This window comes from Bombina bombina, chromosome 2 (assembly GCF_027579735.1).
Source record: "Bombina bombina isolate aBomBom1 chromosome 2, aBomBom1.pri, whole genome shotgun sequence".
Classification (NCBI taxonomy): domain Eukaryota; kingdom Metazoa; phylum Chordata; class Amphibia; order Anura; family Bombinatoridae; genus Bombina; species Bombina bombina.
This window is the reverse complement of record NC_069500.1, coordinates 503,806,736-503,820,883: the sequence shown is the minus strand read 5'-3', so window position 1 is coordinate 503,820,883 and position 14,148 is coordinate 503,806,736. Positions and strand designations below refer to the sequence as shown.

The window sequence follows — 14,148 nt, the reverse complement described above, 5'->3', positions numbered from 1 at the left end:
TCACCCCCCTTTTGACCCCCCTAAAGTATGTTTTGGGGAAATGTTAAAACATGTGTTTCTTGGGGCGGAGTCAACCACTGAACTGAACGGTCGCAACTGAGAGGAGCTCCGTGCACCTTGTGCATATCAAGCCATACATTGTGGAATAATCGGCTCAAAAACTACTTTTATACAACCAGGTTCTGGACTTGAGATAGCTTGCTGCCTTTGGGACTACTACAACAGCTAGAGGCAAAGCTAGAAACACACTTTCTCCAGCTGCATGAAGCACTTGTCATGGAGTGGAATTCTCTAGGAGAGGAATACAGACCCATCTTAAGGAAGCCACAGCACTTAGACAACCTATTAACTGTGCCGTCCTCCTTTTCAGCACAAATACTTCAATCTCTCAGTCAGGGATGCTCACCAACACACTATCTTAGAGGGTGATGCCCTGATAACACAGAAAATATTTACACAAACAAAGAAACTTGATTTTAGCTTCAGCGCCGGCGAGCATCTAGCAAAGGCCATTGCACCAGCTGTTGGAGGCAAGGCCCTGGAGACTAGTCTGAGCCCACCAGTGATCGGCACTCTAGTGAACGATATCCATGTGGTGCAAAAAAGGTCTACTATACCTATAACATCGGATACTGGTTTCAGTGAGGCTACACATTTGCCAGAGGTTAGAACGGCACTCAACTCCCTAGAACGAAGAGACTGTGGAGAGATATTTATATCAGTTCCAGAAATAGGGGTTATACAGAAGCAGATTATTATGCCCGAGGCTTCAACAAAACACACCACTAAATTGGTAAGAACGGAAAGCTCCAGGAGGAGACCACAGTACGGGACTGTAAGCACCATTGTTCCTACTACAGCAGTGAGACAAGTACTTAAACATCCATCAGCCCCCCCAGTCCGTGTACACACCGGGCAACATAGATCTTGTAGGTTCAGTCTCAGATGGCCTGTCAGCTATAACCGATGGGTCCCTGGAAGGTGAGAGCTAACCCCACACAAAGAGCCTAACTTGTTATCCTAGTTTCGATGAACTCCTACATCCAGTGACATTTATACCAGTGAAAATCTCTGTGAGTTTATCTCCTTGGCCAGTCATATTCAGAGCTGATTTTGCCCACACAGACAGTTTGAAAAATATTACTACCTGCATCAAGGACCTTAGAGCCCCAAAGTCTCAATCGCCAAAGTCTGGCGTAGATTAATGTTACAGCTGTGATTTCTCCATAGACATAGAGGATTTTGGAGTTTTTGTTGCCCACCAAATGTTTTAGTATTGCGTAGTGTTTAGTTATATATTCTGTGAGATGTTCATATAATGTGTCTGATAGGGTTTATTTTACTATATGTTTGTGAAATAACTACTATGCTACTAGGTTATACATTACACGGTTACCGTTATTCATAGGGAGCTAGCCATTTTTCTAGCTCTTAATTATCTGTGTTATCTGTGTAATCTAAATACCAATTTTTTTTTTTCTGTAACATATTTGGTTTTTGAGATATAGGTATCCTCATAAATAACCCCCTTTGGACCCCACTAAAGTAGATTTTTGGGAAATGGTAAAACACGTTTCTTTATTTTTCAAGGAGAATCTAAATACCAATTTTCCCGCCTGTAACATCTTTGGTTTTTGAGATATAGGTATCCTCATAAATACCCCCCCCCCCCCTTTTGACCCCCCCTTTAGTGGATTTTGGAAATTATAAAACAAGTGTTTCTTTATTTTTCAAGGAAAATCTAAATACCAATTTTAACATCTGTAACATCTTTGTTTTTTGACATATAGGTATCCTCATAATTCAGCCCCCCTTTTGACCCCCCTTAAGTGGATTTTAGGGAAATGGTAAAACACATGTTTTAATGAGAATCTAAATACCAATTTTCATGCCTGTAACATCTTTGGTTTTTGAGATATAGGTATCTTCATAAATCACCCCCCTTTTGACCCCCTAAAGTAGATTTTGGGGAAATGTTAAAACATGTGTTTCTTGGGGCGGAGTCAACCACTGAACTGAACGGTCGCAACTGAGAGGAGCTCCGTGCACCTTGTGCATATCAAGCCATACTTTGTGGAATAATTGGCTCAAAAACCACTTTTATACAACCAGGTTCTGGACTTGAGATAGCCTGCTGACTTTGGGACTACTACAACAGCTAGAGGCAAAGCTAGAAACACACTTTCTCCAGCTGCATGAAGCACTTGTCATGGAGTGGAATTCTCTAGGAGAGGAATGCAGACCCAGCTTAAGGAAGCCACAGCACTTAGACAACCTATTAACTGTGCCCTCCTCCTTTCCAGCACACTATCTTAGAGGGTGATGCCCTGATAACGCAGAAAATATTTACACAAACAAAGAAACTTGATTTTAGCTTCAGCGCCGGCGAGCAACTAGCAAAGGCCATTGCACCAGCTGTTGGAGGGAAGGCCCTGGAGACTAGTCTGAGCCCAGCAGTGATCGGCACTCTAGTGAACGATATCCATGTGGTGCAAAAAAGGTCTACTATACCTATAACATCGGTATTTAGTCCGTCAGTGAAGAAGGATGGCTCCGCGTCGGCTGCTTCAAGATGGTTCCGCTCCACGCCGGATGGAAGAAGATAGAAGATGCCGCATGGATGAAGATGTCTGCCATTCCGGATGTCCTCTTCTGCTCGGATAGGATGAAGACTTCGGACCCTCTGGAGGAGCTCTTCTGCCAGGATAGGATGAAGACTTCGGACCCTCTTCTGGATGGATCGGTAATACCCGGCTGGGTGAAGATAAGGTAGGAAGATCTTCAGGGGCTTAGTGTTAGGTTTTTTAAGGGAGGTTTGGGTGGGTTAGATTAGGGGTATGTGGGTGGTGGGTTGTAATGTTGGGGGGGTATTGTATGGTTTTTTTACAGGCAAAAGAGCTGTTTTCTTTGGGGCATGCCCCGCAAAAGGCCCTTTTAAGGGATGGTAAGGTAATAGAGCTGTAAACTTTTTATTTTAGAATAGGGTAGGGCATTTTTTTATTTTGGGGGGCTTTGTTATTTTTTAGGGGGCTTAGAGTAGGTGTAATTAGTTTAAAATTCTTGTAATCTTTTTTTATTTTTTGTAATTTAGTGTTTGTTTTTTTGTAATTTAGTTTAGTTGATTTAATTGTAGGTAATTGTAGGTAGTTTAGTTAATTTATTTATTGATAGTGTAGTGTTAGGTTTAATTGTAACTTAGGTTAGGATTTATTTTACAGGTAATTTTGTAATTATTTTAACTATTTTAGCTATTAAATAGTTCTTAACTATTTAATAGCTATTGTACCTGGTTAAAATAAATACAAAGTTGCCTGTAAAATAAATATAAATCCTAAAATAGCTACAATATAATTATTAGTTATATTGTAGCTATATTAGGGTTTATTTTACAGGTAAGTATTTAGTTTTAAATAGGATTAATTTATTTAATAAGAGTTAATTTATTTTGTTAGATAAAAATTATATTTAACTTAGGGGGGTGTTAGGGTTAGGGTTAGACTTAGCTTTAGGGGTTAATACATTTATTAAGTAGCGTAGGTCTGGTCGGCAGATTAGGGGTTAATAAGTGTAGGTAAGGTAGCGGCGATGTTGGGGGGGGCAGATTAAGGTTTAATAAATATAATATAGGTGTCGGCGATGTTGTAGGCAGCAGATTAGGGGTACATAGGGATAATGTAGGTTGCGGCGGTGTCCGGAGCAGCAGATTAGGGGTTAATAATAATATGCAGGGGTCAGCGATAGCGGGTCGGCAGATTAGGGGTTAATAAGTGAAAGGTTAGGGGTGTTTAGACTCGGGGTACATGTTAGAGTGTTAGGTGCAGACTTAGGAAGTGTTTCCCCATAGGAAACAATGGGGCTGCGTTAGGAGCTGAACGCTGTTTTTTTGCAGGTGTTAGGTTTTTTTTCAGCTCAAACTGCCCCATTGTTTCCTATGGGGAAATCATGCACGAACACGTTTTTGAAGTTGGCAGCGTCCGTAAGCAATGCTGGTATTTAGAGTTGAACTGGCGGTAAATTATGCTCTACGCTCCCTTTTTGGAGCCTAACGCAGCCCTTCAGAGAACTCTAAATACCAGCGGTATTTAAAAGGTGCGGGGGAAAAAAACACGCGTAGCTAACGCACCCCTTTGGCCGCAAAACTCTAAATCTAGCCAATGTTTTTTTATTTTTAAAGAAGAATTTAAATTCCCATTTTCACGTCTGTAACATCTGTGTTTTTTTAGATATAGGTATCCTCATAAATCAGCGCCCCCTTATAACCCCCCCCTTAAGTGGATTTTTGCGAAATTTTAAAACACATGTTTCTTTATTTTTAAATGAGAATTTAAATAGCAATTTTCACACCTGTAACATCTTTGGTTTTTGAGATATAGGTACCCTCATAAATCAGCCCTTCCCCCCTTTGACCCCCCTTAAGTGGATATTAGGCAAATGGTAAAACATGTTTCTTTATTTTTAAAGAAGAATCTAAATACCAATTTTCCCGTCTGTAACATCTTTGGTTTTTGAGATATATGTATCCTCATAAATCAGCCCCCCCTTTTGACCCCACTTAAGTGGATTTTCGGAAAATGTTAAAACACATGCTACTTTCTTTTTAAAGGAGAAAGTTAATACCAATTTTAACGTCTGTAAACATCTTTGGATTTTGAGATATAGGAATCCTCATAAATCACCCCACTCCTTTTTACCCCCCTAAATTCAATTTTTGGAAAATAGTGAAACACTTGTTTCTTTTTTTTCAATGAGAATCTAAATACCAATTTTCATGTCTGTAACATCTTTGGTTTTTGAGATATACGTATCCTAATAAATCAGCCCCCCACTTTTGACCCCCCATATGTGGATTTTGGAGAAATGGTAAAAAACGTGTTTCTTTATTTTTCAAGGACAATCTAAATACCGATTTTCACATCTGTAACATCTTTGGTTTTTGAGATATAGTTATCCTCATAAATCAGCCCACACTTTTTGACCCCCTTAAGTGGATTTTGGGGAAATGTTAAAACATGTGTTTCTTTATTTTTCAAGAAAAATCTAAATACCAACTTTCACGCCTGTAACATCTTTGGTTTTTGAGATGTAGCTATACTCATAAATCATCCCCCCTTTTGATCGTCCTTGGTTTTTCAAGAAATGTTAAACACATGTTTCTATATTTTTAAAAAAGAATCTACATACTAATTTTCATATCTGTAACATCTTTGGTTTTGAGATATAGGCATCCTCATAAATCAGCCCCCTTTTTGACCCCCCCTTAAGTGGATTTTGGGGAAATGGTAAAACACATGTTTCTTTATTTTTAAATGAGAATCTAAATACCAATTTTCACACCTGAAACATCTTTGGTTTTTGAGATGTAGGTATAAAAATCGATGTTTAATATAATCAAATCCATTGAGCTCTTAGTAAGGATTTGTTGGTATATTGTGCAAAACTCACTGTTGTTTGAGAAAAATGTGTGTTGGGGGGGTGGGGGACCGCAAGCCTCTTGGAATCTGTTTTGTTTTGTAAAATTCAACCAGCATTGCTGCATGGATTTGCAGGTTCACTTGACGTTTCATAATCCTCTCAAGGTCTCTTCTCTGTGATTCTTTATCTGGAGGAACTCTCTAGCCCCAAGTGTCAGGGTTGCAATCTTGACTGCTCCATCCTCTGAGTAAGCAAATACTCCTGTTTCACAGGACATTATAGTAAAGGTAGGTATAGTCTTGTATATATACAGGGAGTGCAGAATTATTAGGCAAATGAGTATTTTGACCACATCATCCTCTTTATGCATGTTGTCTTACTCCAAGCTGTATAGGCTCGAAAGCCTACTACCAATTAAGCATATTAGGTGATGTGCATCTCTGTAATGAGAAGGGGTGTGGTCTAATGACATCAACACCCTATATCAGGTGTGCATAATTATTAGGCAACTTCCTTTCCTTTGGCAAAATGGGTCAAAAGAAGGATTTAACAGGCTCAGAAAAGTAAAAAATAGTGAGATATCTTGCAGAGGGATGCAGCACTCTTAAAATTGCAAAGCTTCTGAAGCGTGATCATCGAACAATCAAGCGTTTCATTCAAAATATTCAACAGGGTCGCAAGAAGCGTGTGGAAAAACCAAGGCGCAAAATAACTGCCCATGAACTGAGAAAAGTCAAGCGTGCAGCTGCCAAGATGCCACTTGCCACCAGTTTGGCCATATTTAAGAGCTGCAACATCACTGGAGTGCCCAAAAGCACAAGGTGTGCAATACTCAGAGACATGGCCAAGGTAAGAAAGGCTGAAAGACGACCACCACTGAACAAGACACACAAGCTGAAATGTTAAGTCTGGGCCAAGAAATATCAAGACTGATTTTTCTAAGGTTTTATGGACTGATGAAATGAGAGTGAGTCTTGATGGGCCAGATGGATGGGCCCGTGGCTGGATTGGTAAAGGGCAGAGAGCTCCAGTCCGACTCAGACGCCAGCAAGGTGGAGGTGGGGTACTGGTTTGGGCTGGTATCATCAAAGATGAGCTTGTGGGGCCTTTTCGGGTTGAGGATGGAGTCAAGCTCAACTCCCAGTCCTACTGCCAGTTTCTGGAAGACACCTTCTTCAAGCAGTGGTACAGGAAGAAGTCTGCATCCTTCAAGAAAAACATGATTTTCATGCAGGACAATGCTCCATCACACGCGTCCAAGTACTCCACAGCGTGGCTGGCAAGAAAGGGTATAAAAGAAGAAAATCTAATGACATGGCCTCCTTGTTCACCTGATCTGAACCCCATTGAGAACCTGTGGTCCATCATCAAATGTGAGATTTACAAGGAGGGAAAACAGTACACCTCTCTGAACAGTGTCTGGGAGGCTGTGGTTGCTGCTGCACGCAATGTTGATGGTGAACAGATCAAAACACTGACAGAATCCATGGATGGCAGGCTTTTGAGTGTCCTTGCAAAGAAAGGTGGCTATATTGGTCACTGATTTGTTTTTGTTTTGTTTTTGAATGTCAGAAATGTATATTTGTGAATGTTGAGATGTTATATTGGTTTCACTGGTAAAAATAAATAATTGAAATGGGTATATATTTGTTTTTGTTAAGTTGCCTAATAATTATGCACAGTAATAGTCACCTGCACACACAGATATCCCCCTAAAATAGCTATAACTAAAAACAAACTAAAAACTACTTCCAAAACTATTCAGCTTTGATATTTATTAGTTTTTTGGGTTCATTGAGAACAAAGTTGTTGTTCAATAATAAAATTAATCCTCAAAAATACAACTTGCCTAATAATTCTGCACTCCCTGTATATATATATATATATGTAGAAATAATACACACTGAGTAGTGCTGGAATCCCTCAAGGGGCGGAACACAAATGGTATAAAACAGATGGGATCCACACTGTCACAATCCAATAGTCTGGAGTAATCTTGTTTAAATTAATCCGGTGCAACACCTAATAGGCCCACCCTTGATGTCCAAATGGCTGTATATAGTGCAAAGATTTTTAAAAGGCTAAGCAAAAGATTTTTAAAAGGCTAAGCCTTTATTGTCTAGCAACGTTTCTCAAGCTAGTTTGTAAATGAAATACACATGCCTTTTATAGGCCCATAGTAAAAAAGGTAACCAATTACAAAGCATGGGAGTGGTTTACAGGTAGTGACATTGTCACAAATCATGTGATTTTTAAATGCATTAGCACAAAAAAAACAAATCCTTAATAAGAGCTCAATGGATTTGATTATATTAAACATCGATTTGTCTAATCGTGAATTATTAACTTTAACAACGGAGATAGACAACCAAAAACGTAAGTTGCATGAAACACTGAATGAGGAGGAATATTCTAAGGTGCTTGAGGAGGTAGAGAAGGCAGTCGGTACCTTTAAACAAGAGGTCGAGGAGCGTAAGAGGAGAAAATTTAAGTGTGACGAGCATGAATATAACATAGGCAATGTGTATCGCTGGAACTGCCCATGTAGAAGGATGGCCAATAGAGGATCATGATGGGCGGGGTCACGACAAAGACCGCAGAGAGACACTGATGGCAGCACAAGTACAAGCTCTGACAGTTCCGGTACAGAACGGATCGCTACCTCAAAGATGCAGGACATACTGACTGCAGGTATCGATGTACCTTCCTCGACTTCAGCTTCATCTTCTTTTTTAGGGAAGCACAGACAGGACACCACAGACCGAGGAGGCGGACCAGATGTGGGAGAAAACGTAGGAGGTGTGGGGACCAGTTCACAAGTGAAACCAACACAACGGAGGTAAGCGTTATTAATTTATCTTCACAAAGTTTAAGCCAAGATGAAATTGATGTACTAAACAAGGGATTAACATTTTGCCCCACTGAACGTGCTGACATCTTTTCCCTCATGCTGGACTTGACATGCTTTTTCAGAGGGATTAGATTAAAAGCCTATTTTAATAACCCAAGCAGAGACTGTTTTGTTAAAACTGCAGGGGCTGTAATGAGATTGTTGCTTTCGATACAGGACAATATGGATTGAGTGTTAAAAGTACATTTAACCCTTATGGGGACAATGTTGGGGTGCAGACATTAATTAAAATTGTGGACACTGAGTACAAAAATAAATTGGCTCCAATAATGTCACATGAAAAGATAGGGAAAACTTAACTAAACAACAGCATGATGTATTAAAAAAGTTTGAAAGGGATGCATCCATCATGATCAAGCCTGCAGATAAGGGCGGTGCGGTGGTCGTGATGGACACTGCAAAATTTAGGGCAGAAATTTTACGCCAGTTAACTGATGTACAAGTATATGATAAATTAAATGGGAACCCCACTGATAGTGTACGTAAAGAATTAATCACAATTTAGGATAAGGGTTTAGAACACAATTTATTAACACAAAAATGTACTAGTTTCTGACACCAACACATCCCCTGATACCAGTGTTCTATGTTGTACCTAAGGTACATAAACAACTAATTGACCTACCTGGTAGGCCCATAGTGGCCGGTATAGGCTCTCTCTTAAGCCCTACTGCCCAATTTTTGAATACAACTCTGACCACTTGTCACACAAGGCAAATCTTACATCAGAGACACAATACAGTTCATTGATAAAACTGATAACATCAATCATATGGATGACAACATCATCTTGGCCACTTGGGATGTGACCTCTCTCTACACAGTCATTCCCCATAATGTGGGAATGGGCTGTGTGGGAGAAGCTTTATTTAAAAGCAATTTGTATAATGGGGTACAACAAGAATGGCTTATTGAATTGTTAACCTTGGTGTTAACTAATAATTTCTTTTTGTTTGAAAACCAATTTGTCATGCAAAAAACAGGCACAGCGATGGAGTTCAATGTGTCCCCATCCTATGCCTGCTTGGTGATGGATGCCATTGAAGAAAGACAAGTGTACACAAATCCACTATACTCCCGATATTGCCAGGGTTGCCTCCGCTACATAGATGATCTGTTCATCATGTGGCAGGGTCCCCCTGAGACACTGACTGAATTCAGACTTAGGGCTCAATTTATCAAGCCCCTACGGCTGCAAGTTCTCATAAGAACATGTTCACCATAATTTATCAAGCAGCGGTCACCAGACCGCTGCTTCCCTAAGCTCTTCGCCACCTCTAAGGTGGCAAAATTCAATCTCCGTGGTCGAGTCCAACCAAGGAGATTGACAGCTCCTGCCCATGCCCGCTCCAGCCAATCATGCACGGACAGGGGGCGGGATTGCACGCAAGCGCAAAATTGCGCTTGTGTGCAATGTTGATTACCTACAGGTAATTTCCCCCCCGCCACAGGTGAGCTGAGGCGTACAGGGGCGTGTATACGTGCCCCTGTACACCTCAGCTTTGATAAATCTAGCCCTTAGCATTGAAAATGCAGTCCCTTTTTTAAAATTCAGTAGTAAAATGGATATGCAGAAAGTGGAATTCTGGACACAATGGTCTATAAAAAAGATGATGGATTAGCTACTGACCTTTTTGTGAAGCTAACTGATAGGAACACCCTTTTACATAGGAATAGCTTCCATCCCCCACAAGTTTTTCAAAGTGTGCTTAAGTCTCAGTTGTTGAGAGTAGAGAGAATAGTGTCAGACCCACTCATCAGACAGGACAGGTCCAATAACATGAAGAGTAAATTTGTCAGTAGGGGCTACAATGCTCAAGAATTGGAAGAAATTGAGAACTCTTTAAAAAGTTGCCCAGTCAGGCAAGATACACCTAGTCACACAAGATTGAACTTTGTTAGCTCATAAAACACTATGAGCAAAAAAGTATTTAACATAATTAAAAAAAATTGGTATTTATTACAAGAGGCCTGCCCAGAGATCAAAGAATTCAAGGAAATATCTAGAGCCTCTTGTCATAGAAGCAACACAATAGGTAGACAGTTGGTTCATGCCATATCAGATAAACCCACTAGTGGTGCCCGAAAACAATTCTTTGGGACCCCCAAACATGGTACATTTCCATGCTTAAGGTGTGCCCAATGTAACAATGTCATTAAGGTGGGAGTGATCTCCCATCCTTACTCTGGGAAAAAATACCACATTAAAGGTTTTTATACTTGCGATTCAAATTATGTTTTTTATGCTGTTAAATGTCCATGTGGGCTATTATATGTTGGCGAGATGACCCAAAAAATAAGAGATCGCACTTGTCAATATAAGTCTACAATTCGCAATGACAAAATGTTACATCTTCCTGTCCCAGCACATTTTGCTGAAGTGGGTCACCAGGCCAATCAATTTAGGTATATGATTATTGATAGTGCCCCTAAAAAAGAAACAGGGATCTTTTAAACAGAGAAGCCAAATGGATTTGGCTATTTAATACTTTGCAACCTAAGGGGTTAAATAAAGAGTTTGATCTCTTCCCATTGATCTAATAACCACATTCTGTGGATAGTAATATATGTATTGTTACTAATGTGTTTATAGATTGTTTTTTTTTCTAAAATGTTTTTTTTTCTAAAATGGTGTATGGTTGGTAACTTGCTGCATTTGTTTTTAACTAGGTCTCAAATTCTTCCAATGGGGTGTAAGGGGTTAAATTGTTTTTTGTTTTGTGCTAATGCATTTAAAAATCACATGATTTGTGACGATGTCAATACCTGTAAACCACTCCCATGCTTTGTAATTGGTTACCTTTTTTACTATGGGCCTATAAAAATTGTGTGTATTTCATTTACAAACTAGCTTGAGAAATGGGCCCCGAAACAGTGCTCAACAATAAAGGTTTAGCCTTTTAAAAACCGCATGCCACCTTATTCTTTGCACCATATACAGCCATTTGAACGTCAAGGGTGGTCCTATTAGGTGTTGCACTGGATTAATTTGAACAAGATTACTCCAGACTATTGGATTGTCAGTGCAGATCCCATCTGTTTTAATTATATATATATATATATAGTGGATAGCGCACTCTCACTCGCCTAGTATATAGACCAGGGTGCATAAGCGGTCAAATAATGCAATATAATATATACACTTTCTGGGTTTATAACACAGCACTCTTTAATAAGTTGTGACGTTTCGGCGCATTTACCCCTTCCTCAAACATTTTTCTGAGGAAGGGGTGAATGCCCTGAAACGTCACAACTTATTACAGAGTGCTGTGTTATAAACCCAGAGAGTGCATATTTTATATTGCTATATATATATATATATATATATATATATATATATATATATATAATATATATATATATGTGTGTATATATATATATATATATATATATATATATATATATGTGTGTATATATATATATATATATATATATATTCAATACAATTTAGGTACAAAGAAGATGCAGGTAAGAATGAGACTGGAGAAAACAGTAATTATTTGACAACACAGATAAAACACATTTTATTATAACTTTAATCAAAAAGTTTCTGTTGTTTGCCTTGCAGTAACTTGTCAAACAGTTTTGCATAATAAATATTTTTCTTAACTATTTGTTTTCCAAAAATATTACCCAGTGTTTTGAAGAAAAACAAATACAAAAAAAGTTTAACTAAATAAATATTAAAATGCTGCTGGATACAGTTGTTCCCTTGACACTTATCAATGCATTCTTTGAAAATGAAATGAAATTTTTTAAATTTCCACCCCTATATATTGTGATATCAATGCTTCAATGGGCAAATACAGTTAGTTTTAATATGTGATATGGATGTGGAAACAATATAAATAGTTTATAATGACATTCTAGAGAACAGATAAAGGTAAGTGCCTCAAACGTGTGTTGCTTTTCAGTAGCTATATCACACATTTTATTGTGAATGTTACACTTTATTTAATAGTAATTCATGCATGGAAATTTAATTTGTACCTGATAACACAAATCCTCAAAAAAAGAAAAAATGATATATCTTTACAAACAACAGAAAAATAATAATGTATTTGCATAGAAATATTATTACTGCTTCTGTTCTGCTACCAGAAATCAGATTATTGAAAAAAATCAATATATTTTACATGGTCACAAGATAATGTTAAAACATATTTTGAACAAATAATAATAAAAATGCCTTATAATGCAATTGTATTGAGGGGCAACTTCCCAACATGAAAGCTTTCAAAATAATTAAGTTTTAAATAATTCTTGATGACAACGTTGACAGAAATTCTTTTTTACATTGGCTAAGGCAATAAATCTGTACTACTATAAGGTGAGTTTGTTTGAAATAACTGTCTTAAGCATATAATTAATATCCATCAGAGAATATATTTATATAATATGTCTAATGCTCTGCTTTTTTACCCTTTTTTATGTAGGTTTCACTGAAAGAGATGTTTGACAATATTACTTTTGTGGATGGGTTTATTTTTTTAGGACTTGAGACAACTCCAGAATTGCAGAAGGTCCTTTTTATAGTGCTAGCTCTCCTCTACATTCTGTCAGTTATTGGCAACTTCACTGTCTTAGTTATCATAAGAACAGACCGTCGTCTTCACACACCCATGTACTTCTTTCTACTTAATCTTGCACTGATAGAAATGTTGTACACTACAGCTGTTACTCCAAATACCCTAAAGAATCTATTGGAAGAGGAGAAAATGATCTCTTTTGCTGGATGTTTTATTCAGATGTTTCTCTTTGTTACATTGGGGGGTACAGAATGTGTTCTCCTAGGTATCATGGCTTATGATAGATATGTAGCCATATGTCACCCTCTGTTATATACCACAATCATGAATCAGCCTCGTTGTGTCTGTCTAGCACTGGTTTGCTGGGTTATTGGATTTACAGATTCTTTGCTTCATACCATTCTCACATCGGTGTTACCTTACTGTAATAGGCGTATTATTAAGCACTACTTCTGTGAGATTCCATCTCTTCTGAATATATCTTGTAAGGACACCTATGTTAATGAAATACTGTTATTCCTTGTTGGTGGGTGTATAATTGTGGGCTCTCTAACCTTCATTCTTATTTCATATATATTTGTCATTGCTGCAATTATGAGAATTTCTACTCTAAATAGAAAGCAAAAAGCCTTCTCTACCTGCACCTCACACCTCATAGTTGTCACCATTTTTTTTGGAACAGTAATTTGCATTTATCTTCAACCCAGTTCACATTCTTTTTCTAGCCAGGGTGAAATTGTCTCCTTAGCATATGTTGCAGTAACACCTCTTATTAATCCAATCATTTATAGCTTTAGAAATAAGGATTTTCAGCAGGCTTTGGAAAAAAGTTTTTCATTTTGTAGTTGTGTAAATGAAAAGTGAAATTAGATATTTAGATGATTTTTTTCTATTAATTTGTCATGACAAAAACTAATTTCACAAAACTAATATTTTTTGTATTATATATTTAAATAAAAGAAGCTAAAGCTATGATGGTAGCAAATCACTTGGAGGTAGATTACAATCCTTATGGTTCATCTACAAAAATTCCCATAGTCTTCAATAGTGAGTTTTGTATAAAAACTATAAGATAAGCTTTTCTAAAAGGTTGTGATCGACCCCTTAATTCTTAGTAATATTTCATTATTTCTTAAATTCTTATCATTACAGTAATAGGACAGCTATGAAACAACGTGTGTATTGTCTTTTAGGCATTTGTGATTGTAAATATATGTGTTACTGAGAATATATTTGAGTATTTATATGTGTTATTTAAGTAAAAACTTTATCTGAATCAAACTTCAGGCGTATTAA

The 14,148-nt window shown here is 37.8% G+C and overlaps 1 protein-coding gene across 1 annotated transcript; it reads left to right on the top strand.

The window, feature by feature from the left end:
- Positions 1-8,081: 8,081 nt before the first annotated feature.
- On the top strand, positions 8,082-13,716 carry LOC128647084 (olfactory receptor 2G3-like). Its single transcript, XM_053699900.1, has 3 exons — positions 8,082-8,251; positions 12,194-12,206; positions 12,760-13,716. Exons 1-3 carry the CDS (start codon positions 8,082-8,084, stop codon positions 13,714-13,716), a joined length of 1,140 nt encoding a protein of 379 aa, XP_053555875.1.
- Positions 13,717-14,148: the final 432 nt, after the last annotated feature.